This window comes from Aphelocoma coerulescens, chromosome 14 (genome assembly GCF_041296385.1).
Source record: "Aphelocoma coerulescens isolate FSJ_1873_10779 chromosome 14, UR_Acoe_1.0, whole genome shotgun sequence".
Taxonomy (NCBI): Eukaryota; Metazoa; Chordata; class Aves; order Passeriformes; family Corvidae; genus Aphelocoma; species Aphelocoma coerulescens.
In genome coordinates, this window is record NC_091028.1 from 9,424,076 (window position 1) to 9,451,867 (window position 27,792).

The window sequence follows — 27,792 nt, forward strand, 5'->3', positions numbered from 1 at the left end:
GCAGTTACAGTTTCACTACAAATATATTAAAATCAGTCAAAGTAAAGACAAGTTTGGTGGTGATCTTTACCCATATGCTCCTTTATTCTTGGTCTTTTTGCATTATTTTCATTATTTCAGAACATATTTAAAGCTCAATTGAGGAAAAAAACCAATCTGCCAAACATCTGGCACACTTCCTGCTGCCTTTGCCCCTTGGAGTGGGAGGAAAAGCCATCCTCCTTTAATTTGTATGTTTGAAAAAAGCAGGGGGGAATCATGAAATTAATCAAAAAAATCAAACATCTTTCTCTTGTAGAGGAGAGAAACTCTTTGTGAAGCTGCAATTCTTGATTTAGGGTTGCACATCTACACATACATATCTGATTTCCCACAGCATGGCCAAGCTTTAGCTCCTGCATCATCATTTGAATTGTTTTGATCAACAGTTTTTGTTTTAAGGCAATACACCGGAAAAACTCAAAGCATCAGCAGAAGAGAAGCACGCACAGAAGGATGACCAGCCCCATTCCCCTCCCCAATGTCTCTATTGCCAGTTCCCAGGTATGGTTTTGGAATCTGGAGCTTCTGGGCACCACCTGCTCCAGGCTGGGCTGGACTCCAAGTTTGCTGAAGCCTCCATGGTAATGGGGCTGTGTCAGTGAAATGCCTTCTGGGGTCCTGGGTTCCGTGCCTTTGATATGTGGCAGACCATTGGGCACCTGGGGCCATGGAAGTGCTCATTTCCCAGATGTCCTCATGCCAGGCAGGCTCCTGGCTGGATCCATGCATTAGGATCCTCGTGTCTGCTGTGCCACCTTGAACTTCATGGACAGCACGTCCCTGATGCCAGCCTCTATCTCATCGTTGGCCTCCACGGACCCAACTCCTTTGGGAGACCCCGTCAGAATCAAGTCCCCTTCTTCCAGGGTGAATACCTGGCTAATGTAGCTGATCAGGTAAGGGATGGAGAAGATCATGGAGGAGGTATCCCCCTCCTGCCTCAGCTTTCCGTTCACCTTGAGCCAGATCTGCAGCTTGTGCGGGTCTGGGATCTTCTCCTTGGGCACGAAGTCACTGACGGGGCAGGATGAGCCGAACCCTTTGGCCAAGGTCCAGGGCAGCCCCTTCTTTTTGCACTCCTCCTGCGTGTCCCGGGCCGTCATGTCCAAGCACAGGGCATAGCCCGCCACGTGCTCCATGGCCGCGTCCTGCGGCACGGCCCGGGCCCTCTTCCCGATGACCACCCCCAGTTCCACCTCGTGGTGCAGGTTCTGGCAGTAGTAGGGCCGCACGATGGGGGACCCCTCCCGCACGTAGGCCGAGGAAGGCTTGAGGAAGAAGAGCGGCTCCGCGGGCAGGGCGCTGCCCATCTCCTTGGCGTGCTCGGCGTAGTTGCGCCCCACGCACACGATGTTCCGGCCCCACTCCCAGAAGCGGGACAGGGGTTTGGAGGTGGCCATGGCCGCGGGGAGCCTCCCGGGCGCCCTTGCCGTGTCCTTGCCGTGCCCCGCACGGCGCTACCGCTTCTCCTGCTCCTCTTCCGCCGGGCGAGCGGGCGGGCCGAGGGGCCGGGCCCGGGGCCGAGGGGCCGGGCGGGCGCAGCACCGCCCCCGCGCACGCCGGGCCGGGCCGGGCCGGGCCGGGCCGTGCCGGCGCTGCCGCCGCCTCCCGGGGCGGGCAGCACAAGGTAACCGGGGCGGGCGGGGCGCGGCGCACGATGCTCGGCGGGGGCTGGCGGGGGCTCGGCACCGCCCTGGCAGCCGGGGCCGTCCTCGGGGCCGTCCTCCGAGCCGGTACGTGCATTGGGTGCGCCCCAGCAGGGCCGCGGGGCCGGCGGAGCGGGGCCGTGCGGAGCCCCGGCTCCCGCAGCTGCGCTGGGGCTCTCGGGTTGTGCCTCGCGGCTCCGGGCGTGCCCGGCCTTCGCGCTGACTCACGGCCCGAGTAGGGCAGTACCTGCTCGGCTGCCGCCAGGGCCGTGCCGTCCGGAGCCCATCGGGGAGGCCCTGCGGAGCTCCGGGGCTCCAAAGCGCCGGTCAGTGCTCAGGGAGGAGAATGGGGGCCAGGGCTGGCGTCCAGACTGGGCTCGGCGGGTGACAGGTTGTTCTGGTGATGGAAACAAACCCTAGGCTGTCCGAGCTTTGCGTTTGCATTTCGGGCCTAAATTCTCAAAGTCTATCCTAGACTTAGAGCCTGGGCTCTCTGGGAAGTCTCCCCAGATGGTTTTGCATCATTTGGGTTTTAAGACATGGCTGTAATGAGCGAGAATCCCTGGGGGTTATCTGCCAGACGCGGACACGCTGCTGCTGCAGTGTGGGAATGTCAAACCGAGGAAGTGGCAGCTCCCGAGTTCCCGGAATCACGGGGATCACGCTGCACCTTCCACGCTGCCGGCAGGGCAGGCTGAAGGGGAGTGGGAGCTGCCCTGGCTTCGGACCAATTTCTTGGAGCCACAAACTCGCTGGGTATCCAAAAAATCCCTGCGTGCAGAGTGTAAAGAGCGAACGTGGTTCTTGTGAGGCAGCAAAGGGAGTGACAGCCCTGCTTGAAACAGGAATTTCCCACTCTTTTATATAATAAAAAGAGTAACCTCAAAAGTTCTGGAGGAAATGCACAAAGCAGCCCGGTTCCGACGGAACCTGCCTGCGGTCAGTCCCCAGCACGGACGCGTTTCTGTGATGACATTAACACTTGCAGCTGCAAAGCCTTTCCTCTTGGCCGCTCCAGCTGTGCTAATGAACCATTCCAGGAAGCTCAAGTGGGTGATTCAGAGCCTACTGACGGCTGCTCTCCCACTCCTCTGCTCCAGGCGTTCAGTCAGGAGGGACGTGGGACAAAGCTGAGCGAGAATGAAGTCACTGGGCATTAATTCTGGGGCAGAGCTGTGTGTGTGCCAGCGATCTGAGTTAGTGCTGGGCCGGGGCAGGGGCTGAGCATCACCCGGGGAGCTCCTTTGGGCTGGACAGGTCTCAGCAGTGCGTGAGAGCTCCCTGCTCTGCTCCTGGGCCGGCTGGGGAGGTGCAGCTGAGCTGCAGATGGCAACTCACAAACGCGTGAGTTTCGTTCTTGGTGGATGTTTTCTCATTCCTTTGTTGAAATTACATGTTGGAAAACATTTCCTTATGTGGTGCAGCTTGTTTGTTTGTTTGGTAAGAATTGTGAATTGCACAGGCAAAGAGACCGTGGGATCTGGGCCAAGGTTAGAGATGGTTCATAGGAAAGAAGCATTTTAAGTATGTGAATAATTCCTTTGAGTTGAAGCTAAGGTTGGGTTTTCTTTTGTTTGGTTGTATGTTTTTTTCCTAGTTGGTCTCAGGCCTGCAAACAAGCCCCTGGTATAGATAACTCTTGTGACTGACAGCATCCAAAAGTGCTGCCTCTTGGGGAGCAGTGGTTTTTTTGGCATTTTTTTTTTCTATCAAAGAATAGTAAGGGCTTTTTTTGTGTTCTTTTTTTTTTTTGAAAGGAGTCTTCTCCAGAAGAACACTCTGCAGGTAGGGATGCTTCTCTCAATGCTGTGTGTCTGCACCATCAAATACCCAGTGTGTGCCTGTTCTGTTGTGCCTTGGGTTTTTTTTGAGCACTGTGTTTAATTTCTCTGATTTCCCTTCCTGCATAAGCAGGCATGGTGGAGGTAGAAGGGGAAGAAGCTCTGGGCAGGACAGTTGTGCCAGAGGGACCTGACTGGGCTGGCAGCCAGAGCAGCTCCGTGGCTCCAGGCAGAGCCTGATCTGGGCTTTGCAGCCCGAGGAGCTGCAGGTCTGTGGGGCTCCTGCAGAGCTGCTCTTATCAGGGGTAGGCAGGCTGAGCTGGTTGGGGACAGTGGGGTAGGGTGATTGCCAGCACGGGGACCCCTCCCTGTGGCACTGAGGGAGGTGAAGCAGGAGGGCGGGGAGCCTTTGGGAGAGTCAGTGGTGCAGAATAAAATGTGTCTGAGCTGGCACAGGCATCTCTGGGGGTGTGCAAACACCTCACAGATGCTCAGACAACAGTTCTTGACCTGCAGGGACTGGTGCCACTTTCCTTGCAAGTGTTAGAGCTCAGGTCTGAACTGTAGGGCCCCAGCAATGCAAGGCTTCATTCTCTTTGCTTCCCTTCCTTTACTTAACACAGTAAAACCTCTTAGGGTTGGTTGTTTCTTTAAGAGCTGTGTACTTGTGCATCAAGCAGTGGGGCCCAGGTTATTTGCATCTGGAATTTGCTTCTTGGATCTGATTAAACATTGAACCAAAAGCAAACATGGAAGCACTGGTGTTGCATCAGGGCAGGCATGAGCCAGAGCCCTGTGTGTGCCTCTTACCTGGCCAGGTAGGGAGCTTTGCTCCCCTGCAGAGCCTGGCTTCTCTCCCTGTGCTGTGCAGGATGACATTTCCCCAGATAACAAACCGGGTATTTCTGTTGGAACAGTGTGTTTATTTCTGTATTTCTCCTTTTTTTTTGCCCTTCTTCCTTTTTGTTTTTTGGCTGTAATGTGCCCTTTGTGCTTTATTTGCAAAGTCACTGTCCCAGGCTGACCTTTGGCCAGCACCATTCTGTTTTCCTGCCCCTTGAAATCTCCACTCTGTCCAAGTACAGAGTTTTCCCTGCATGGAAAGCAAAGTGTCCTGTCCTTCTCAGGGCAGCTGTGGAGCACCAGAGCCCTGAGGGGCACAAGGCTTTGTCCTGTGGTGGCCTTGCTCCTCTTGTCTGAAGGACACAGCAGCCCACAAGGTTGGACTGTCCTTCTGTGAGCTGGGGGCCCCACCATGCTCTGTCCCACTTGTCCCCCTCCCATGGCTGAGGTTTGGCTGTTCTTGGGTGCCCAGGTCCAGCACAGCTGCGAGCTAAATTCCTGCACACAGAGCACGAGCTGAGGGAGCCCAAGACAGTCACCCAGGTCGACATGAAGGTGGAAATCCTGCCAGCCCTCACTGACAACTACATGTACCTCCTCATCGACCAGGACACCAAGGAGGCTGCCATAGTTGACCCCGTGCAGCCCCAGAAGGTAACGCTGCCTTGGTTCTGGGATGTCCTTCCAGGTTGCTGCATCCAGGAGGGAATGAGCCACACTCTGACTCAGGACTGAGGGAAAGGCAGGAAATACTGGCTGTACACAGGGACAGCCAGGACTCACTCCAGGGGTTACTGTGTCCCTCACTCACTCCAGGGGTTACTGACCTGGTTTGGGATTTTGGCCTTAATTTGATGTAGGGCAGAAAAGAGGAAATGGGACTCGGGGCTTGGTCATGTCTGGCTGCATCAGAGACCTCGTGTCCTGCCCTGTAACTCCAGCCTGGACAGGGATGAGCTCCCTGCAGAACTGCTGGTGTGGCTCTCACACCTCATGTCCAGGTGATACTAGGGGTGGTGCCAGCTCATTCCATGGGAGGTGTAACTCTCCTTCTGTGCCCTCATCCTGCAGGTTTTGGATGCAGTCAAAAAGCACGGTGTGAAGCTGACCACTGTCCTGACCACCCATCACCACTGGTAACTGCCCTGTCCTGGATCCCTCACACAAACACAGCCAGGAGCTGTTGCTCTCCTGGATCAAGGTGATCTCTGAGCAGCAGCTGAGGTGTGAGAAGGATGAGAGCTCATTCCTTTGGCCTTGCTCTGACCAGATGCATTGTGTAGGCCATGAGCTCTGTGTCAGTGCCTTTCACCTTTAAAATCCTGATTTCTTCCAGGGAGCCAGTGCAGTAACTGGGTGTGGAGGCAGCTGTGGGGTGTGGGAGGGAGCACATTTGTGCTGAGGTGCCAGGACAGGCCCGTGAGGCGTCCTGCAGTCAGCACTTGTGGGAGGATCACCCCAGGTGCAAATCAGCTCTGCCAGGGGTGTGAAGTGAACATTTGGCTGTAGCAGTGCTGAACCAGAATAACCTCTCCATGGGTCAGAGTGGAGCCACCTCTGTGGCTGGAGAGTGAAACAAACAGCCCTGAGCTGGACAAACCAGCAGCACAGCGAGTGCTGAGCTGTGGGGAGTCTGTGTGCCTGCTCCGTGGTGTTTTGTGGGATGCTGGATGGCACATTTGCCACTTACCCCATTCCCTCCCTGCCCCAGTTACTGGAGAGGTTACTGTGAGTCCCTAAGGCTGCTGTTTCCCAGCTGGGGATGGACTGGATTGTTCCCCCCCTCACTGCCCTGATTACTGGAGAAATGATCTCCACTTGTTTTGACGTGGCCTACCCTTGGATACGAGGAGTGCTAGATCCTGGGAGAGGGGTGGATCAGAAATGATCACCTGGAGCTTACCACTGCACTACCAATGACCTTAAATTTGTGTTCATTCTTGCCCAAATCCCTTTTTTTTCCCCTTCCAGGGACCATGCTGGAGGCAATGAGAAGCTGGTGAAGATGGAGCCGGGGCTGCGTGTGTACGGGGGGGACAGCAGGGTGGGGGCCCTGACACAGAGAGTGTCCCACCTGACAGCTCTCAAGGTAAAGGGCTTGACTCTGGGCATCCCCTCTTTGTGTCACAGCTGCACAGGCGTGTTCCCACCTGAGCTGGGCAGCTCTGGGACCTCTGAACACCCCTGGGATGTGGTGGATGGTTTAAATGCAGCTTTCCCCCTTTCCCAGCCCTTGAACTGTGATCCCTCTGCCTTGTTTTGATCATTGTGGGAGGACAGCACTGAGGCACGTGGGACATGCTGGGTGTCCCTGTGCTGCTGGGCACCTGCCTTATCTGGGGGAGCAGAGCAGGTGTGTGACAGGACAGGGACTGTGTGACAGGACAGGGATTGTGCTCTGCAGGGAGCATGGTGAGCACTGAACAAATCCAAGTGTTCCTGTGGGAATGACGGCTGGAATACGGGGTGAGGAAAGCAGTGCCAGCTGCCTGCGTGGCTTTTTCCTGGCTGGAAGCAGCAGGCCTGGCTGGGAGCAGCCTGTTTGTTTACAGGAGAGCTGGCAGGTGACACAAACTGCTGTGGAAAGTGCAGGCAGGCGTGAATGGCACTGCTGGCCTCAGGTGCACCCTTGGAGGGGCAGCAGCAAAGGAGGGAGCACAGGGAAGGTGGGCAGATGAGGCTGTGTTTGATCCTTCCCTTTTCCTCAATGTCATCCACTTCTCCCCTTCAGCTCCATTTTGGTTTGGAGCTTTTTTCACGCTTCATTAGCTTTGTTTAGGGTTCTCTGTTGCTTTGGATCTCTTGGCTCTTGCTGCCAGCCAGGCTTTGAGTCCCTCTGCATGGAAATGAAAGGATCTGGCAGTTCCCTTTGTCAGGACACCTGCTTGGAGGAAACAGCTGCCTTCCCAATCCCTGCCACAGACCTCCCTCCCTGGGCTCTCCCAGGAGCAGAGCTGGTGCTTCCTGGCCAGACTGGGGCAAATTTAGGACCATTAAGAGCACTAAGAGTTGCAGTTCTTTTCTAACCATGCGATTGCCAGCAAACAGCAGCTTCAGCTTTAGTGTTCTGCCTTCTTCCCAGGTGGGATCTCTAAGTGTGAAATGCCTCAGTACGCCGTGTCACACCTCTGGACACATCTGTTATTATGTGACTAAGCCAAATAGCTCCGAGCCACCTGCAGTTTTTACAGGTGAGGAGTTGGGAGGTTCCCTTGCAAAAATAGAAACTCCCCCTCTGCCTGGGTGCCTCTGGCTCTGGATGTGCGTCCGTCCCTTCCTGCCAGGGCAGCTGCTTAACATCCACACCTTGGCCCCCTTTCCAAGTAGGAATTGCAGGTGGAGCTGGGGAAACCCCTCTGGGTTTGTAAAGCAGGGCTGGACACCCTGCAGGCAACATCAAGAGCGAGCCCTGGATGAGTCCTACATCCAGCATTTTTTTCCTGGAACAAAGAGCTGTTGGTTTCCTGTCTCAGGCCAGACTGGCTGACCCCAAACCCTGTTGCTTTCCCATATATCTGTGCCCACGTCTAACAGCAGGGAGAGGAGAGAACAGGGATGTAAGAGAGGGCTGGTGCTCCACTGCTGATGCCCAGGGTCTGGATCCTGGTTTGGGGAGTAGGATTCCCCTTCCCTGAGGCTGTGCCTCATCCCTGTGTTCTCCAGAGCTCACACCAGCTCCTGCATGGACAAGAAAGAGGCTTAAACAGGATTTTAGGGAACATTGGGGAGAAAACAGAGGCAACTCATCCTTGTTCAACTTCACAGCAAAGAAGTGTTCCTTGTCCCCTCTAGGAGGGACAGGAGGGGACAGGGGCTGCCTGCAGGTAGGGAGGTGCTGGCAGGGTGTGCCTGGCGAGGCTCTGGGGTTTCCTGCCTCACAAGCCACGTTTGCCATGAGTGTTTATGTGGCACCAAGTGGCACAGCCTGGCTGTCCCTGTGCTCCTGCTGCTGTGCAGAGGAAATGATGGCAGGACTGAGCCCTCAGCTGGGTGTGGGGGGTCTGGTGTGGGCCTGATGCCATGTCACCCCTGCAGGTGACACCCTGTTCGTGGCTGGCTGTGGGAAGTTCTTCGAGGGCACCCCGGATGAGATGTACAAGGCACTGATCGAGATTTTGGGCAGCCTGGACCCCAAAACGGTACAAACCTCTCCTTTTGTGTGTGAGCCAGCCCAAACCACCACACCCATCAGAGAAAACGCTGCTGTTCAGAGAGACTCTCTTGTGTGTGCAAGGAATGAATGCTTACCCTGGAAGCTCTGGATAGCTGCAGTCCTCTGGGAAGGCAGTGCCTGCCCCAAATGTGTTTGTGCTTGTGGGGAAAGAGCAGGGGCTGGTCATTAAAGGCTGCTGAGGTGGGACATGGGGCTCTTTCATCTGTGAAACTGGCAGCTTGTCCTGCCTGCTGAGTGCTAGCACTTGTGCCTGTCTCCAGTGGCACCCTCCAGGAGGGTGTTGGGTTGACTGTGTTGTTCCTGCTGTGCTGATGGCACTCCCTGTTGGTGCCTTTGGGGTCCCCCGGTGTCACTGTCCCTTGCTCTTCCCAGAGAGTTTACTGTGGCCATGAGTACACCATCAACAATCTCAAGTTTGCTCGGCACGTGGAACCCAATAACACCAGTATCCAGGAAAAGCTGGCCTGGGCCAAGGTGAGCTGTTCATCCTTCCCCTGGACTTGACACTTTCCTGGACACAGAGCCTTGCTGGGGAGATGGAGGAGAGGAGAAAATGCTGGGGAGACATAGAGGGAGTTAAGAGCCAGGAGCTGCAGGATGCTGTGTTCCAGGGGACCAGGGTTTGGCTGTGCCCAGAGAAGGCAGTTTGCTCTCTGGGGGAGACATTCCCTGCTTGGAAACTCCCTGTTCTGTACAGGACACTCCTTGTTCCCCAGAATTCCTGGTGGAGCAGCACTGTCTCTCTTGTTCCAGGCCCAGTATGACAGTGGAGAGCCCACCATCCCCTCCACCATTGCCGAGGAGTTCACCTACAACCCTTTCATGCGAGTGAGGTAGGGAGCACTGAGGGCTGGTGTGGGAGGGGGTGTGGGAAGGAGGAGGTGTCCAAGTGAGAATTGCTCTCCTGCCTCCCACATTCCTGTTTGGATGCCTCCAAGAACTCTCACTGGCTGTCTTGGCAGAAGGTTCCTGGATTTGAGGGTTGTGAGCATCATTCCCTGACTCAGGAGACAGAACAGGCTTTGTTGTGTCCCGTTCCTTCATCTAGCAGAAGATGCTGTTGGGGCACCAAAGTGCAATTTCCTCCTTCCCCTGAACCTTCAAACCAGGGCTGATGAGCTGTGCCAAAGCCTAGTCCTTGATCCTGAAGTGCAGCCTTGAAACCTGATCCTGGTGCCTCCACAGCTGGGATTTCATTCTGTCCCTGCTCTTCCCTCCTGGCAGGGAGAAGTCAGTCCAGGACCACGCTGGGGAGACCGACCCTGTCCGGGCCATGGGGGCCATCAGGAAAGAGAAGGACAACTTCCGAGTGCCCAAGGACTGAGCACTGCCTGCACCACTTTAATGTCAGTTCAAGCATCAGTTAGACCATTCAGATGTTTTAGGAGTCAGATCTTCTGTTGTGGTTGAGACAAGTCTTATTTAGGTTTTTATTTTGTCTTAAGGAAAAAAAAAAAGCACTTTGCCCTTGTTGAGATGTTCTACAGCATATTTATATTATGATGAAGAATATTTATGCTCCTCTTGCTGTCTCTCAAGCTGTCCCGTGTCACCTGCAGATCATTGTGCACGTGTTGGTGTGAGACTCGAGGCTGGGCTGGGAAGGATCAAACCTGGAGGTTTAGGAAGAAGCTCCTGTTATTTTTGTGGGAGCTTGATTTGGATGCAGAAGGTGGGACTGAGATGTCTTTGTTTAAAGCAGAGACCAAATGCAGGAGCTGAAGATTTCAATGTTTCTTCCATGCTGCTACTTCAACATTCTGAATGTCGCTTCTGGCTCTGCTAAAACCAGTCCTAGGGACAGACCTGCTGTGCCAGTGCTGGTTCAGGGTGTAATTTGGGAGCTCCACGGGGTGGTCTGGCTCGTGGGGCCATCCAGCTTCTTTCATCCCTGGCATGGGCCGCAGGGACCTCCCCAGGCATTGCTCTGCTTGTACCCTCAGTCCCGAGCTTGTTTGCATGAACCCACTGCCCGCTCTTCCCTGTGAGCTGTGTGTGACCTGTGCCAGCCCCACAAACCGAGCAGGGCTTTGTCTGATGGCTCAGAATCCAGAAGCAGCCACTCCAGGTGAGTGACTGTCCCACAGAGCAGTGGTGAGACCCTGGCAGCAGATCTGGGGACCTGTGAGTGATGCAGCAGGGGAGCAGTTGTTACCTGTCCCCAGGTGAGCAGGGCTGTGGGGTGGCACCAGCTCTTGTTTTGCTTTAAAATGCTGAATTTTATGTAGTTCAGAAAGAAAAGTGATACCTAAAGCTGTGGTGCCTCATGGAATGCTGTGCTGCTACACCAGAGTGTGACTGTACTGCTGGATGTGACTGTACTGAGGGCTGGGACAGAGGGGAAATAAATAACGGCTGGAAACGGAGCACTCGGGAGAACTGGGGTTCTTTAACTCACAGATTTATTAATTTATTGGTTTTGTACTAGAGATTGAAGTCAACCAACTGGAAGTGTCTTTCTACCTAATCCTGGGGTGAGTGGGTGTAGCATTTTGGGAACCTCAGGGGCTTTAGTCAAGGTCTTGTGACAGCTGCATTTTTGTGAAAGAAGAACAGAGCAGCTTCAGCGCTGGTTTGGTGCCTGTGAGTGCCATTCCCTCCTCACAAGTGGCATTTGGACCCCTCAGGACATGAAGGGGCTGGAGTGAGGGGCTGGAGCAGGTCCAGGGAAGGGAACGAGGCTGGGGAAGGGGCTGGAGCACCACGAGATGCTGAGGGAGCCGGGAAAGGGGCTCAGCCTGGAGCAAAGGAGGCTCAGGGGGGACCTTGTGGCTCTGCACAACTCCCTGACAGGAGGGGGCAGCCGGGGGAGTCGGGCTCTGCTCCCAGGGAACAGGGACAGGAGCAGAGGGAACGGCCTCAGGCTGTGCCAGGGGAGGTTCAGGTTGGATATTGGGGAAATTCCTCCTGGGAAGGGCTGCCCAGCCCTGGCACAGCTGCCCAGGGCAGGGGTGGAGTCCTCATCCCTGCAGAGATTGCAAAGCCATGTGAATGTGGCACTTGGGGACATGGGTTGGTGGTGGCTTTTGCACTGCTGGGGGAATGGTTGGACTCTAAGAGGCCTTTTCTAACCTCAACAATTCAATTTGGGGGCCCGAATCAGCCCTGCCCCATGACTTGTGTCCAGCTGGAAACGGCACGGCAGCTCAGCTCTGCTCCTGCCCCCTGTCCCTTTGGTGTTTTCTGTGCTCGGGGTGGGATCCTGTCCCTGGAGCAGAGCCCCTCCCAGACTCCCCATCAGCAGTTCCAGTGTCCAGGACCACTCTGTACCTTCTCTCCGCGCTGGTGTTTCCATCACCTGCTGGGCACCAGCCCCCCCCAGTGCCACCAGTGTCCCCAGTGCCAGCAGCCCCTCATCCCTCCCCTTGTATCCCGCTGGCAACTGGGAGCAGGGGCTGATTTTGGAGGCTGGGCTGGGACCCCTCCTTCCTCCGGCGCCGGGGGTGTCAGGGCGTGCCGTGGGACCCCGCGGTGACACAGGGTGACGCAGGGGGAGCGGCCGGGGCCGTGCGGGCTCTCCCCGCCCCACGCTGCGTGACCCGCCCCGCACCGCGGCAGGGACCGCCCCGGGACCGCCCGGGGGTGGCTCTGGGGACACGCCGGGGTCCCGCACCCCGTTCCCGGTTCGCTGCGTGGGGCCGCCCCCCCCCCACCCCCACCCGCGGGTCCCCGCCGTGTCCCCGCCGTGTCCCCGGGCGGCGCCGGAGCCGAGCCATGAAGGTGAAGGTGATCTCCGTGCTGGAGGACAACTACATGTACCTGGTCATCGAGGAGAGCACCCGCGACGCCGTCGCCGTGGACGCCGCGGTCCCCAAAAGGGTGAGCGGCCCCCCCGGGTGGGTGGCGTATCCCTCGCGGGGGCGGTGGCCCCACACCGGAGGTATCCGTGCGGACCTGGAGCATCCCACCGGCAGGACAGACCCCTCCATCCCGATGGAATGTGGGGTGCGGATCCCTGTCCCCGTGCCCTGGGCCGCGCGGGGATCCCGGGTTCCCTCAGCCGTTCCCTCCCCGTGCCGCAGCCGGAGCCCTGCTGACCCCACAGCAAGCGGGAATAACCCCAAACAGCCCTTTGGAGCGGGTCTCCCGTGCCCAGTCCCGTTTCCCAGGAGCCGGGAAGGCAGCGGCCGGGGTCGCTGTGACCCCCGTGTCCCTCTGCCTGGTGTCCCCTTGTACCACCCCCCCAGCGTGCGAGCGCTGTCGCGGGCTTTAAGCGTTTGGTGCTGACTCGGACATTTCCTTCCTCTTGGAGGAGCGGAGTCGGGAGCAGCCGAGGGTTTGTTCCTGGCCGTGAATGTGAAGTTGGCACTCGGAGCCTCCTGGCAGCCGTGCCGGGGCTGGCAGTGCCATGTGGCCCTCGCTGGTGGCCAGTGGCAGTGACCCCGAGCTCTCCTTTGTGCCTCCACTAAAAAAGCACCGGCCATAAATGCCACCGTTCCCAGGGAATCTGTTCCCATCCACCTGCTTCACTCCGCACGATAGGGTCACACCTGTGTCCCACCCTCACCCTGCGGCTCCTCAGCACGGGGTTTTGGGGGATTCCTCTGCCCGGTGCCACACGGCCACGGTGTGTGTGTGTGTGTGTGTCACCTCCTCTGCCACTCACCGCCGCTCTGGGTCCCTTTCAGCTGCTGGAGATCATCAGGAAGGAGGATGTGGTGCTCAGGGCCATCCTCACCACCCACCACCACTGGTAGGTGCGGCTGGGTCGGGGTGGCCATGTCCCCATAGGGACAGTGCCCATTCCCAATGCCCTCCTCTGCCCTCAGGGACCATGCCAGGGGCAACGAGGAGCTGGCCCAGCTCTTCCCCGGCCTGCACGTGTTCGGTGCTGACGAGCGCATCGGGGCCCTCACGCACAAGGTCACCCATGGCCAGGAGCTCACGGTGCGTGGCCGCAGGAGTGTGGGGACATTCGGGGCTCAGACCCCACACATGGGTCCTGCCTGGTGGTCCCCAAGGTCCCCAGTGGAGCGGCCAGTGGGGAGCAGAGTGGGGTGGTCACACTGTCGCCAGTGGCACCGTGGTCTCCAGTGGGGCTGGTGCTGCTGGGCCGTGCTCGGCTCTGTGCTCTGGGGCAGTTGCAGATGTGGCCCCACAGATTCAAAGCTGGGATGGAGGAGAAGTCTCATCCCAACCTCAGCCTGTTTGGGGTTGTGCTGGATGATCCCACCCTCTCCTGGGGCTGGGTTCCAAATGATATCAGAGCAGGCACACCTGGACCCATCCAACCCCCCATCTGATCTGTGACCTGCTGGGCTCCAGGCAGGGTGTGGGGAGGTCTGGGGGGGCCTGTTTGTCCCCTTCAGTGGGATCCTGACCCTCTCTCCCCCCAGTTTGGGGCCATCAGGGTGAGGTGCCTCTTCACCCCCTGCCACACCTCGGGCCACATGTGCTACTTCATGTGGGAGGACGATTCCCCGGATGCTCCGGCTCTATTCTCAGGTATCCCACCCTGCCCATGTGCCCCCCATGGGTTTGGGGACACACTCCCTGTGTGCTGCCTGCCCCCCACACTCAGCGCTCCTGGGGTGAACCCAGCACCCCCTGGCACCCCCATCCCTGGCACTGAGGTCCCTCAGTGCCCAGCCCCCTTTCCCACAGGTGACACCCTGTTTGTGGGGGGCTGCGGGCAGTTCTTTGAGGGGACGGCGGAGCAGATGCACGCCAACCTCACCCAAATCCTGGGGACTCTGCCCAAGGACACGGTGAGTGTCCCACACCTCCCAGCCTGGGGAGGGCTCCTGGAGCCAGGAGGGGTCTTGGATCTGGCATTGGGAGCGGGTTTGATGCCAGCTGTCTCCTGCAGAAGGTTTTCTGTGGCCATGAATGCACCGTCAGAAACCTCAAATTCGCCTTGAAGGTGGAGCCAGAGAATGAAATGGTGAAGGAGAAGCTGGCATGGGCCAGAGTAAGTGGCTGTGCCCCCTGTGCTGGGGTAGGGGCTGGTGGGTGTGGGATGGCAGCAGGATTTGGACACCTCCGCTCCCTCGGCAGCAGCGCGATGACGAGGACCTGCCCACGGTGCCCTCCACGCTGCAGGAGGAGTTCCTGTACAACCCCTTCCTGCGGGTCACGTAAGCTGTGCTGGGGCCCTGCCCCAAAATCCGCTCCCCTTTCCCCTCCAGCGTTGTCCCTTTTCCCGGTGGCCTCATGAACCGGTGGGAAATCCGAGCCCGAAGCGAGGGGAGGGTGCCTGGACATGGGGTCACCCCAGACCGCCCGTGTGCCCCAGCAGGGCCCAGCACAGGATGGGACTCCCCCCGTTGCCCATCCCAGCAGGGTGGGGGCCCCATCCTGTCCCCATGGGCACAGCAGGGCTGTCCCCTTGCAGGGAGGAGCCTGTGCAGAGGTTCACGGGCAGGACAGACCCTGTGGAGGTGCTGAGGATGCTGCGCTCCGAGAGGGACAACTTCAAGAAGCCCAAGGAGAGGCCCAACCCCCAGGCCATGCTGGCCTTTGACTGGGGACTCTTCGGGCCCTTCCTGGAGAAGAAGTGACATCCCCATGGTGCCAGGGCTCCCTCCTGGCTGTGCCCAGCTTGGATTCACTCCCAGCTGGGGACTGGTTTGTGTTTTTAACCTGCTTGTTTGAGGTTGCTCTGCTCCCCCTCCAGCACCACATCCGGCTCCCCGGGCCTGGGAAGTTCCCTGTGGAGCAGCACCTGGATACCTTTGGAGAGCCCAGGCTGTGGTGACCCCCCCTTGGTGCTGGGATGTGGCTGCTGCCAGCAGAGGGTCAGGATATGGCTTGGAGCAGGGGACACTCCCAATTTTGGGGTCAGTGCAGGAGCTGCCACCTGTCCTGCAGCCCCGTGGCCACAGAAGAGAGCCAAGGAAAAGTGGGAATGCTCAGGGACGGCGGAGCTGTGCCCCACAGACCACCAGGCTCCCTTGCCTGCACTGCCAGGCCTGGGGGCTGCATCCCATTCCCAGGGGTTGTGGGATGCAGCCACGTGGCTCTGGAACCTCTGGCAGCCCTCCTGGCCCTGCCTGTCCTGCTCCAGCCACCCTGGGCCCCTCTCAGGCCAGGGATGGGGGTGGAGGCTTGGATCCCCACGGGAAGCTGGGAAGCCACTGGTGTCACTGGTATCCACCCAACTCCAGCCCTGCACTAACAAAACCCTCATCACAGCAGGGTTTGGGTGGGGTTTTTTCCCACCTTTTTTCCCAAGTTTTCCAGTAGGTCACATAGGCATTTGTGTAGGGATTTGTGACCCAGTCACTGCCTTCAGAAGCCCTCGGACCACGTGGGGTGTCCAGGATCTGCCCCAACCCCTTTGGCTTTGGGAGGGATTTTCTGAGGTGGGACAGATTTTAGGCAGCAAACAACCAAGTGCTGCCAGGCATGCCTTGCTCTTTGCTTTCTCCAGGATAAAAACTGGAAAACACTTGGTGCCAACTCCGTGGACATTGCCTTGTCCTTGGGCTGGGACTAGCTGGGGCTCCCAGGCCTCCCCAGCCTTCACTTTGTGCAAAATCAGGGCTGTGTTTTACTTATTTTTAAGCTGAGAAAGGAGCAGAGTTTTATTTGCAGGTGTGGGAGGCACTTTACACCAGTAAAGTCATTCCTTTTTTTTTTTTCTTTTATTTTTGTGGAGAAAATGAGGGTTTCATGGCAGCTCCCAGCACTGGAATAGAGTTGATTTCAGGGTTTTTCATATGTGGACTGTGAACTTCTTTGTTGCCACTGGAGTCTGGTTTGGGGCTTTTTCCTTTGCTACAAACTGGAACAAGGTTTTTTTTTCCTTTTCTTAAGTTATAGTTTGGATTTACTCCCCTCCATGGAAGGGGAAGGATTTATCCAACTGCAAAAGCTCCCTTGGTACCATGGCCTGAATTCCTCAGTTTACATGAAATGCTGGAGTTGTGGATGTCACCTGGGTGTTCCTTTGGAATTTGATTTATCCTGGGAGCAGGGATGCTCCTGTGTGTTTAACCAACCCTGAGCCTGCTCCACAGCTCAAAGCTGGGACAGATTCCAGCTGTTCCTGGTGCCAGGGCAGGAAGAGCCACCCAGAATGCCCAGAACAGGGATCCCAGGGTGTCCTGGGTGGCTTCAGTGACCTCTGTTTGTGTTGGTGACCTGGGAACTGGGGAAGTGACAAAATGTAGAGTCCTGATTATTTAATTTCCAGCTAGTTTAGCTTAACTGATTGTGCATTTCTGGGCTGATGTGCATGTGCTCAGCAGACACCAACTGTGCTGTGCACTGATCCATGGTCTCAGCATTCCAGGCTCGAGCCTCTCCCTGTCAAAGATGTTTTCTGGTTTAGCAAACCCCTGGGTGTTACAAATCCCTGCATGGAGAAGGGAATTCCCTGGAAGCACCAATTTGCTCCTCAGGAGGGTGGGAAGGGGGCAGCAGTGGGAGGTTGATGCCTTAGAACACTGTGAGGTCATTAATGATCAGCAACACCTGAAAAATGGAAAGTTTTTAATTAAAAACATGAAAATCATCATGTGCTCTGTGGATTCATTGGAATAAAGTGCAGAGGAGGCTTTGGTTCCTGCCAGTCACGAGGTCAGGAATTATTTTCTCATAATTTAGTGATGTTATCCCCTAGTAACTGCCTGTTTTGTCTGGATTTAGGGATATTATCCCTCAGTGAGTGGCTGCTGAGGGTGGCTAAGTGGGACAATTCCATGACTCCCTGCTGTGTGTTTGGGAAGAAAAGAGAGAGATGTAATTGCTCTTGGTATAAATTACTATAATTTAAGGAAAAGAAATTACAAGGATTTTCTGCAGCATTCACTCCAGTCCCATTCCAGCAGGCACCGATCCAGCCCCAGGGATGAGCCCAGGCTTTGGATCCCCCCTCTCTGAGGGCACAGAAGCTGCAGGGCAGTGTGATGTGAGAACTCCAGGCCTAATGAGACCATTTCTAATGAAATGAGGATGTTGCAGCAGAGGCAGCCACAGGACTGAGTGCTGTGACAATCCAGCAAGGCCTGGGGGAGGAATATTGGCATGTGGCACAAAGCTCAGGCTGGAGATGAACTTTAAATCCTGGAATTCCTCCATTCTGGCACGAATGGGGCTGTTAGAGCAGTGCAGGGTCAGTCCTTCCAGCCTGGTTTGCATTTCTGCCTCTCTTGATGTGTTTTCTGTCAGATTTTGGGATTTATTCACATCCCCTCATCCTAAAGCTGAAGGAATGAGCAGTGCCAGAGGCAGGAATTGCACAGAGCTCCAGCAGTCCTTGGAAAATCACAAATGTGAGTTCAGAAGGCACTGAGTGTCTGCCTGGGCTTGGCAGCCCTCACCACTTGATGTTCAGGGCAGTGTTTGCCCTCTCCACGGCGTGGTATTCCGTGTGCAGCACTTCCAGAGCCTTCTCTGAGCCCCAGCCTCCTAGCCAGTGCTCATACAGCTCCCCCACAGCCTGGTTTTCCTCGGGAATCTCAGCCCTCGGAGATTCATACAACCTCTCCACTTGCTGCAGCTCCTCCTTGCTGGATTCCCCCTCCAGTTTGATTTGTCCTCCTCCATTCAAACAGCCTGGGGGAAAAAAAGGGATCAAGAACTTCAGCTTCAGCAGGAAAACCATCCTAAAAAAATTCCAGTTGATTTCCTCTGCTCCTGCAAAGAGCTGCAGGAATGAAAACACCTCAGGACCTGAGGTTCACTCCTGGTTATCTCTCAGCAGCAGGGCCCTGGGGCTGGGAGATCCTGGGCTGGCTCCAGCTGGGAATCTGCCAGAGCTGCAGCTCTTATCTCCTGCCTCTAGAACGGAGCCAGAGCCCAGTCCAGGTGAGTCCAGCCTTGGGAGCTCAGCCGAAGGAAAGGGAAAAGTTTTGGGAGTTGGGCTGAGCAGCGGGAGGCTCCCAGAGCTGTGTGGATCCTTGGGAAGGAGCAGCTCCAAGAGCCAGGAGTGGCCCCTCAGCATCAGCCCAGGCTGGGCTCAGGCTGCCCCTGCTCCCTGCCAGCACATCCCAAGGGAGCCAAGCAGGCAGGAAAAGGAAAATGGGATAAAATAGGTAGGAAGTGACTTTCTCCACCAGCCACAGCAGCATTTTCTGAACGTGTAATGGTCATGTTTGGGCAATTTTAGGGGAAAAAGCCCCTCAGGTACCAAAGAGCTCAGGAAATCTTCCTTAGAAGCAATTAATTAATTGTGTGATGGAATTTAGCTGCAATTCCTTAAATCCTGAGGAATTACTGGCTCAGAGGTAGGAAAATCCACACACAGCTCTGGATCTGTGATGCTGTGGCTGTCACACCTCTCAAGAGTGTGGGAAATCACCAATTTTTCCTGCACTGAATTCCCTGGAGCTCCTCCCAGCCCTGGATGTGCCCCTGGGCAGCCTCACCTGAGGGACAGGCCATGACCTCCACATAGTGATAGGGGCACTTCCCCCGTTTCAGCTTCTGCACCAGGTTCTGGATGTTCCTAAATCCATAGGCCAGAGCAAACTGGAGCAGGACCACTCCATCCCTCTCCAGGGTCACCTCCTGGAAGTCCTTGTTCCTGAGGGAGCAGAGCAGAGGAAATGTCTTCTCCAAATGAATTTCTATTTTAAACTTCAAAGGCCCCCGTGCTAAACCCAAATTCTTTGTGAATCTCATTTAAGAGCTGTCCTAGTTCTGTGCCACCCAAAGGAAACGTGAAGGAATTCCTTCCAGAGCCTTCTCCAGGATTGTTTGAGGCACCTGAGCAGGGTTTGCTGAAGGACACCTGTGCTGGATAAAGCTCAGCCAATGGAGCCTTTCCCTGTAACAGACCTGAGCTCCTTCAGCCAACATTAATGGAGCCCCCGAGGGGATTTTTAACTTCTACTGGATCATAAAACATGGGAACAAAGCCTGATTGAAGGATTCCAAATTCCTAAGGTTAGTGGGAATACCTGCTCCTGATAAAAAAGTAAGTAATTTTATTTTTATCAAGTATTTGAGACTGCTTTTTCTGCTTCCTAAATGAGGGAATCCTAAACATAAATGCTGCTCATTAGGGATATAATTAATTCCAAGGGATACACTAAATTAGAACTGGGAGGCCAGAAGGAATCTCAGGTGGATGAGCCTCAGTGCCCAAACTCAGATGATTTATTTCCTGTTTCATTACAATTAAACAGAGCCCCAAAGCCCCTCCCCAAGGTTTTCTGGGATCAATAATTAGTGACAAATCTACTTGATTGGCCTGATCCCAGGTGAGGAATCCCAGCTCCATGACAGCTCTGCCTTCTCAATTATTCGAAAAACTGTCAGTGGGAAAATCCATCAGGCCAAACTCCAGCGTGTGAGTGGGAAAGGGGCTGGAATTCTCCCTGGGAAGGGCTGCATGGAATTGGCTGATTTATTGCTCAGCAGCTGGGGGAGGGAGCAGCCAGCTCTCAGGCCTGGAAGTGAAATGTTTAACATTGCAAAGAAAGGTTCGGCCCCACAGCAAGGAGAGAATTCCGGAAAAATTGAGTTTTCTGTAGGATTTCAGCCTCTTACTTGAGGGGTTTGTACTGGATTGAGTCCACGTGGATCCCAAAGAGCTCCTGGGCTGCATGTCTGTAGATGTGCTCCAGGTACCCCCCCGAGCCCCCGCCACGGTGGGTGCTGAGCTCCTCTGCTGCAGCACTGCCGAGCCTGCGGAGAGGAGAGAGCAGCAACTTCAGGGATTCGGGATAAAACAAAGCTCCAGGGGGTTCAGGACACTGGGAGCAGCCAAAAACCAGCTCCTGCTGAGCTCCAGCTTTTCCCTTTCTCCTGGGAACCAGCTCCAGAGCCTCGTGGTGCCCAGTGGGAGTTGTGTCACCTGGCACAGGGTGCTCAGAGAAGCTGTGGCTGCCCCTGGATCCCTGGAAGTGTCCCAGGCCAGGTTGGACACAGCCTGGAGCAGCCTGGGACAGTGGAAGGTGTTGGGGTTGGATGATTTTAAGGTCCTTCCCACCCAAACCATTCCAGGATTCCATATTCTATAATGAAACATCCTGTATAGTTCAGAGAGGTGCTGCTAATGAACCTTTCTGGTGTTAATGTGCCAGGAGCTCTGGGGATGCTCCTCTCACCAGGAAGCAAAGGCAGCTCTGGGTGCTCAGTGCAGAACCAGCCCTGCTGTCACCTCAGACCACAAAATGGGATTCCACCCCACCCCAGTGTGTGCAGCTGGCCCTTGACCAGATGTTCCTCTTCAGTTCAACAACCCCAGGCTCATCTGACATGTCTTAAGTGTCATTTTTTTACCAACAGTCTCCTGGAGATTAACTCAGTGACCTAAATATTTGTTATTTCTGCTTTCCTTCTGGGATCTTTGCAGTAGCTCTGGTAATGAGGAGCAGGGACAGCACAGCAATAGCTTTTGCTTCAGGAAATTTTTATCACTGGGACAGAATCTCGCACTTTCCAAAGCCTGCAGCAGGTTTTTGTGGGATGAAAGGAGCTGGAGTGACTGTCCAGGGGAAATTCACCATATTCTGTACATGAAATATTTAAACTCCCAGTTGTACTGGTCCAAGTGACACAAGAAACCAAACCAAGTGCAAACACACTTGTGTAAAACAGCAGGACAAAGGAAATTCTGAACTCTCTCAATCCTGCAGGAAAGAGAACGACTGAAATGAGATTTTGTTCTTACATGGTATCCAGGGGACTAGGATCTACATCTGGCAGGGACACTCCTTCTTGTTCCAACAGCTTTAGCACTTCTCCTAGAGCAGAACCAGGCACAAAGAGCTCTTATTTTTGGGATACAGCAAAACAAACCCCACAGAGCAGTCCCTAAACTGCATCTGCATTGTACCAGGGCATGATTTGCACTATTAAAATGTAAATATAGATCAATATCCAACCTCTGTCAGAGGCAAAGAGTTACTAAAGCCAGGGAACACTTTGAGGCTCCCAGAATTAGCTGGAATTGGGAATCTCCTGTGGATCTGCTTACCTGTGGTGATGACACAATCCACATCCCTGGTCTGGAATTCCTGGTTGAAAAAGTCTGGCCTGGAGGCCTCCAGCTTTTTGTCATAACAGGGCATGACTGTGACGTGGTAGATCCTGTCAGGGGGTAGGTGCTGCAAAAGAGACAAAGCTGGGCAGCTGGAGCAGCCAAAATCCTCCCTGTCCTGAGGGAGCTGCATTCCAGGAGCAAAGGAGAGTGGTGGAAATGCCCCAATGCCCCTGGAACAATCCCCCCTATTACTGAATATTTGTGTCTATTCATATATTTATATATAAATGAAATTATTTCTCCCCTAGAAGCCAATTTCAGCTGCAGTCAGTGCCTGCATTTATGGTCCTTCACAGGTTTCATGGAATCCTGGAATGGTTTGGGTTGGAAGGGACCTTAAAGCCCATCCAGTCCCACCCCTGACACCTTCCGCTATCCCAGGGTGCTCCAAGCTCTGTCCAACCTGGCCTTGGACACTTCCAGGGATCCAGGGGCAGCCACAGCTTCTCTGGGAATTCCATCCCAGCCCCTCCCCACCCTCACAGGGAGGAATCCCTTCCCAGTATCCCATCTAACCCTGCCCTTTGGCAGTGGCAAGCCATTCCCCCTTGTCCTGGCACTCCACACCCTTGGAAATAATCCCCCTCCATCTTTCCTGAGGCTCCCTTCAGCTCCAGGAAGTTTCCCCCACTCCAGTGCAATGATCCAAGGTCAGGCAGAGAAACCAATCCCTAATTAAGCCTTTAGGGAAAAAACTTCCTCCATGCTCCCACAGCTCAGCCCCTGCTCAGCAACCAGGCCATGGTCTGGAGTCCCACAAGAACCTCGGGATCATGCACGAAATAAGCACAGCCTGAGGAAACAGGTCACCAACCCCAGGCCATTGTTTCAGTCTCTTGTGCCAAATATTCCCAGAAGCTGCCAAATTCTGTCCCAAATCTGCAGCTGCCAGCATCTGCCTCATGTAAGTGTCAAAGCACTGCTCGTTAGTGGCCAATAAGTCCCACAATAAATCCCACTGGGTGCTGCAGCTCCTTCCTGGCCAAATCCAGGCTGTTTGTTTAAACTCCAGCCTGTGGATATCCAGCTCCCATCTGGAAAGATTCCAAAGGTTACAGACTAAGGACAGAAACAGAACATCCATCAGGATGGGAATGAGGGATCATTTTTAGACAAGCCAGGATCTGCACGTAAGCACCGACTGCAGCCTTGGCTTGGGGTCACTCCTTTGAAATTATTCACCAACTTTAAACAACAGGAGCACAAAGACACTGAGAAATAAAGTTCCTCAGCTTTCCCAAATAATCCAGAGGCTTTAATGAGCCCATGCTTAGTGTTATGCCCTAATTACTACTCATTAGCTAGAACAGAAGTGAGAACGATTTGCCGCCCTCTGCAAGGCAATACTGACCCTTAAACGTGTGTAACACAGAGCAAAATTTTTAAAAGTTCAGCCTAAAGTCTCCAATTTGAGGAGTTTTCCATTAAGAAGAGCATTTTTAGGGCTTTACCTGCTGCTCTGCAAAGTAGCCCTTGACCAAGGAGCCCATGACCTGCTGGGGAGATTTGGTGGTGCTGATGTAGGGAATGATGAAGCTGCCATGGGTTTTCTCTGCGTAGCAGATCCAACCTGGAAGGAACAGAATCAGCAAATTAAATTAACAAATGAGAAGCAGGCCTTTACTCTGCCCACTCTCCCCAAACCCCAGGTTTAATGTGCATTAATAACCATTTTCAGCCTCAGTTCAGCACAAAAAGCACAGGAAGTGTAACACCAGATTCATTTTAGAGATGTCTCACCACTGCTTTAACACCAACATCTCTGTGCTGTGAAGAGAATAATCCTGCAGGTAAAAGCTTCCATTTCCACCTTTCTGAGCAGCTGCTGGATTTCTGCTTGCAGCTGTAACTGAACCCATACCTGGGCAGGCAGAGGCCAGCATGGGCAGGGCCTTTTTGTCCTCTGCTTGTTTGTGGAAGCGTCTCATGAACTCTCGCTGGCTCTCCAGGAGGCTGAAGTTCCTGGAGAAGGTTGTGTCAAACACGTAGTGCACACCTGGGCAGGACAGCAGCTGGGTTAAACCCACAGGATACAGCAAAATACAACACAAAAACTTCCACTTGAACCAGAGTCAAACTTGGTTACAGGCACCAAGGCCTGCAGTTGAGAGGGAACAGTTTTCAGCACAGCAAGAGGAGTAGAAGTGACAGGAGAGATGGAAATCTAAAAAAATGTGAAGTTCTTCTAATGGTTCTTTACAGGTTTTATAGAATGGTGGAATGGTTTGGGTTGGAAGGGACCTTAAAGATCAGCCAGTTCCATGGGCAGGGACACCTTCCACTATCCCAGGCTGCTCCAGCCTGGCCTTGGGCACTCCCAGGGATCCAGGGGCAGCTTCTCTGGGAATCTGTGCCAGGGCCTCCCCACCCTCACAGAGAATTCCCAATATCCATCTGACCCTTTCCTCTGGCAGTATAAATAACTTCCCTTGTCCTGTCACTATCTGCCCTCATAAAAAAATCCCTCTCCCTCCTTTTTCCAAGCTTTCCCTCCCTCACTCCAAGTTTATTACGTGACTGAAGTTGTGGAAAGTTTGGAATCCACGTGGGGGTTAAACCCCATCCATTTGTGCTGAACCCTCAGCCCCGAGTCCCCTCAGAACACAATCCCACACTTGCCTAAGCTCTTCAGGAACGTGGTCAGCTTCTTTGCTGTCTCCAGAACCCCCAGTTTGCACCTTGCAGCCAGGGAGGCTCTGGACTGGGGTGAAACAGAAACCACCACCAGCTTCTGCTCGTTGGCAGCAGCAGCCTGGGATAAAACCAAACAATCCCAAATGAACGTGGCACAGGCAGAACTGACAGCACCACAGAGCATCTCACACACTCACTCTGAGGCAGGAATTGAATTGAATTGAATTAAACCCTTCCAAACTCTTTAGAAAATGAGAATAAACCACACCAGTGCAGCAAGACCAGCCTGGGATCCTTCAGGGCTCTGAAATTCCCTTTTCCTGTGGATTTTCTGCAGAGGGGAGAGGGACCCACCTTGTTGAGAGCCAGCACTTTGCAGAGCTCCCCGTGGCTCTGCTGGCTGATTAAAACACTCTCAGCTGAGGTGATGCAGCCACTGCAGGCCAGGCAATCGTTCAGGGTGATTTTTGCCTTTTCCAGCCTTTGTGCCTCCCCATCCTACAAGGAAACAGAGCAGGCTCAGTTCTGATCCCAGCACAGAATTTAAGGAGCAGTTTCCCTCCCTTTACTGCAAATAATAATGAAGATGATGCTCTTTTGAAGCCTTTGGTTTATCATTTTAAAAAGTCTTTATTTTTAGTAAGATGAGGACAAAGCCCCCTGAAGTTTGCTGCTTTTAATGGGACTATTTGGCACAGAAAGGGGAATTTGCTGAGGGATTTCATCCCAGACCAACTTCATCCCAGGCAGTGGAAGGGAATATTTTTCTTTATATCTGCCCTGAATAAACTGGTTTTCCCAAGAGATTCTCCTCTAATCATCACTCCTCAATAAAGCCAGGAACAGACCAGGAAATTAGGTGCTATTAAACTTTCAAAATAAGGAACCAGACTCCTTTGGAAGTGCTGTATCCCCTTTTTTTTTAACATCAAAATCTGCCTAAAGTTCAAAGTTCCATTCCTAGAGGAATTCCCAGCCTGGTCAACTGAACAATGCCAACTTTTTTTTGTGAAAACAGGAAAAACTCAGCCTGAATTTTGGAAGCAGAAGGCTTCTGAATTCTTCAAGCTTTTAAAGAAAGACTTTGAAATATTATTTTTAAAAGAACACTGCAAGATTTATTTAAAATATCTTGGTTAAATCTGTCTGTGAGTGAGCACAAAAGACGTTGTCTCAAAACAACCTGGAACTGCCAACCTTTAAATATTGCTAAAATAAATAAAATGTTCAGCTTATCTGCTCTTATACTGAAAATCATCACTAGCTAATGGCAGTGTTTCAGAGCATAAAAAACTGGAATAAATTGGAATTACTGATTACAAAATAAAAAGAAATTAATTTATAAATTGAAATGCTTATAAATTAAAGTTTAATACAATCTCATCTTATCTGCTCTGATACTAATATGATTATGAGCAATTATGAGTAATTAATGGCACTGTTTCAGAGCACAAAAGTGGCACAAAATTGGAATTATTGACTATAAATTAAAAAGAAAAAAAGATACAAGAATGCTGACAGCAGCACCTTGGTTCTCTTTGAAGAATTAAATGGATGAACATTACTAGAATACTTAAAATACACTCATTTGTCTGGGTTTTTTACACCCCACTGAACAAAAGACCCCACATACCTGATTGACCTGGAAATAGCTTCCATCAGCTTCGATTTTGATCTTTGCTGCTGCTTTTCCAGGCTTTTTGTCCACTTTTACAGGCTTGATGCATTCCTGAAAGAGCAGCAAAGCCTGGAAGTGAGGAGCTGAGCAAGGGAGAGGGCACTGAACAGAAATAAAGGGATTGAACACCGGTTCTGGAGTGACCCTGGTTCCTCCCCCTCAAAACAGGCTGCATTTTCTCCGAGTTTCTTTTAGCACTGTAAGAAAAATGTCAAAGCAAAGGCTTCTCACCCCTTTTGTACAGGAAGAACACTTCTCCAGCATCATCCCAAACCCGCAGGATAATTCTGCTGCTCTTTCTGAAGAACTCAGCTCTGGTTTTGGAGCCTTGGCAGGAGCAGAGCCCTGTCCTCCCCCTCCTCCTCCTCCTCCCCCCCAAAATCTGGGAGCAAATCCTGACTCCTGGCTGCAGATCCCAGCCCGTGGAGGTGTGGTCAGTGCCCAGCGTGTGCCTGCTGCCACCGAGGTTTTATTTTGTGACTCTCAGAAGGGTCTCTGAGGAGCTCGGCTGGGCTGCTGCCACTTCGCTCTGGTGTCCCAGCACGAGTCCCAAGGGTTTTCCTGCATTTTGTGCAGTTTTTGTTATTTAAGCACCCCGTGACTCCCTGTCCCACTTCTCCTTTGCCTTTCACCATCCTTCCTCTGCCAGCTTGAGGTTTCCCCCCCTAAACCAATCCATCTTTGCTACGCTTTGCAGGATTCAGAGCCTCACAGGAGCAACTCATTCTGATTCTTCCCTTGAAACACAAAAGCAGAGCACATTATTTACGTGAAGAATTCCCTTGGAAACCCAAGTCGTACACGGAGAACTAACAGGGGTTGCTATTTCCCTTTCCACTGATCTCATCTCGGTTTTTCTGCTGTATTTCTCAGCAAATACATCCAGGATTAACAGTCCGCATTTTCCCAGCGCCTGAAGCCTCCGACAGGAGCAGAGCCGATCCCTGCTCGCTGCCATTCCCTCCTGAACGCTGTGCACTCCCTCCGAACGCCTGCGAGGCAGCCCGGCCAGGCTTCAACTTCAGCCGGGGTGCCCCACACTAACACAGCACACGGCGATTCCCGATCGGGCTGCTCCAACATTTCGGGCTGCTCCGGAGCCTTGCCCTGCGCGCTGGTGGAAGGGACAGCGCGGAATCTTTCGTTTTATCCCTTTTTCCATTCCCAACAGCAGAGGGGAGAGGTCTGAGGGGGCTGAGCACGGTCCCCGTGCGCTGACAGCGCGAGGGGCAAAGAGCGCTGAGGGTGGCACCCCCCGCCTCCCCTCAGGGCTGGGTCCGCGCCCTCCCCAGGGTCCGCCCCGCGGGTCCCGCGGCGGGGGCAGGGCCCGGCAGCCTCGTGAACCCCCGGCCCCGGGAGTCCCCGGCCCTGTCAGCCCCGGCGCGGCCCCACCTGCGAGGGCGCGATGAAATCGTCGAGCTCCGTGAGCTGCAGCACCCCGCTGAACCGGGCCGCCATCGCCGCCGCAAAGCGAGCCGCCACACCGCCGCAAAGCGAGCCGCCACACCGCCGCAAAACGGGCCGCCACACCGCCGCAAAGCGAGCCGCCACACCGCCGCAAAACGGGCCGCCACACCGTCGTACAACGGGCCCGCCATACCGCCGCAAAGCGAGCCGCCACACCGTCGTACAACGGGCCCGCCACACCGCCGCAAAGCGAGCCGCCACACCGTCGTACAACGGGCCCGCCATACCGCCGCAAAGCGAGCCGCCACACCGTCGTACAACGGGCCCGCCACACCGCCGCAACTGTAATATCAAATCGGGTATTTTTGCTCTGTTTGCTATTTTTTTGGAATAAACTAATAATGTAGAAGGTCGTTTGGCGTCCTAAACAAATATAAAGGTGTCAGCGCTAGGAAAATTTGGTGGTAGCTGCTCTTTCACGCACACCATGGTGGCTGTTGAGAATCTCCTGCCCCAAGGGGAACCCCAAAATTAAATGCCAGCGAGCGTTTCAGGCTCTGAAAGGTTAATAGTAATAATAAGAATAATAATATAATTTGTGAGAATTAGGTTCACAGTGAGGGGACGTTCCCCCTGCGGCTCCTGTGTCC

The 27,792-nt window shown here is 54.1% G+C and overlaps 4 protein-coding genes across 11 annotated transcripts; 2 read left to right on the plus strand and 2 right to left on the minus strand.

Annotated features, from left to right (window-relative positions):
* Nucleotides 1-60: 60 nt before the first annotated feature.
* On the minus strand, nt 61-1,442 carry FAHD1 (fumarylacetoacetate hydrolase domain containing 1). The gene has a single exon (XM_069030372.1). It carries the CDS (start codon nt 1,440-1,442, stop codon nt 771-773), a length of 672 nt encoding a protein of 223 aa, XP_068886473.1. The 3' UTR covers nt 61-770.
* Nucleotides 1,393-9,959, plus strand: HAGH (hydroxyacylglutathione hydrolase). 4 transcript variants are annotated; one of them, XM_069030370.1, is made up of 10 exons: nt 3,000-3,032; nt 3,446-3,473; nt 4,785-4,966; nt 5,384-5,448; nt 6,284-6,401; nt 7,395-7,503; nt 8,348-8,451; nt 8,859-8,960; nt 9,240-9,319; nt 9,711-9,959. In XM_069030370.1, exons 1-10 carry the CDS (start codon nt 3,015-3,017, stop codon nt 9,808-9,810), a joined length of 906 nt encoding a protein of 301 aa, XP_068886471.1. In that variant the 5' UTR covers nt 3,000-3,014; the 3' UTR covers nt 9,811-9,959. The 4 variants fall into 4 exon arrangements, with proteins under 4 accessions (XP_068886469.1, XP_068886470.1, XP_068886472.1 ...); XM_069030368.1 differs by lacking the exons at nt 3,000-3,032; nt 3,446-3,473 and adding an exon at nt 1,393-1,669; XM_069030369.1 differs by lacking the exons at nt 3,000-3,032; nt 3,446-3,473 and adding an exon at nt 1,685-1,775.
* Nucleotides 9,960-12,040: 2,081 nt separating this feature from the next.
* LOC138118512 (hydroxyacylglutathione hydrolase-like protein) lies at nt 12,041-16,944 on the plus strand. 4 transcript variants are annotated; one of them, XM_069029540.1, is made up of 8 exons: nt 12,045-12,305; nt 13,115-13,179; nt 13,256-13,373; nt 13,823-13,931; nt 14,091-14,194; nt 14,299-14,397; nt 14,484-14,563; nt 14,821-16,944. In XM_069029540.1, the coding sequence occupies exons 1-8, from the start codon at nt 12,201-12,203 to the stop codon at nt 14,984-14,986; spliced, it is 846 nt and encodes a 281-aa protein (XP_068885641.1). In that variant the 5' UTR covers nt 12,045-12,200; the 3' UTR covers nt 14,987-16,944. The 4 variants fall into 4 exon arrangements, with proteins under 4 accessions (XP_068885643.1, XP_068885641.1, XP_068885640.1 ...); XM_069029539.1 differs by having other exon boundaries at nt 12,046-12,305; nt 14,296-14,397; nt 14,487-14,563; XM_069029538.1 differs by having other exon boundaries at nt 12,049-12,305; nt 14,296-14,397.
* Nucleotides 16,908-27,494, minus strand: CIAO3 (cytosolic iron-sulfur assembly component 3). 2 transcript variants are annotated; one of them, XM_069029536.1, is made up of 11 exons: nt 27,128-27,494; nt 25,691-25,786; nt 24,412-24,555; nt 24,043-24,175; nt 23,285-23,419; nt 22,875-22,993; nt 21,358-21,487; nt 21,052-21,124; nt 19,926-20,063; nt 18,800-18,957; nt 16,908-17,987 (listed from the first exon to the last, which is right to left on the minus strand). In XM_069029536.1, the coding sequence occupies exons 1-11, from the start codon at nt 27,425-27,427 to the stop codon at nt 17,749-17,751; spliced, it is 1,665 nt and encodes a 554-aa protein (XP_068885637.1). In that variant the 5' UTR covers nt 27,428-27,494; the 3' UTR covers nt 16,908-17,748. The 2 variants fall into 2 exon arrangements, with proteins under 2 accessions (XP_068885637.1, XP_068885638.1); XM_069029537.1 differs by lacking the exon at nt 27,128-27,494 and adding an exon at nt 25,967-27,096.
* Nucleotides 27,495-27,792: the final 298 nt, after the last annotated feature.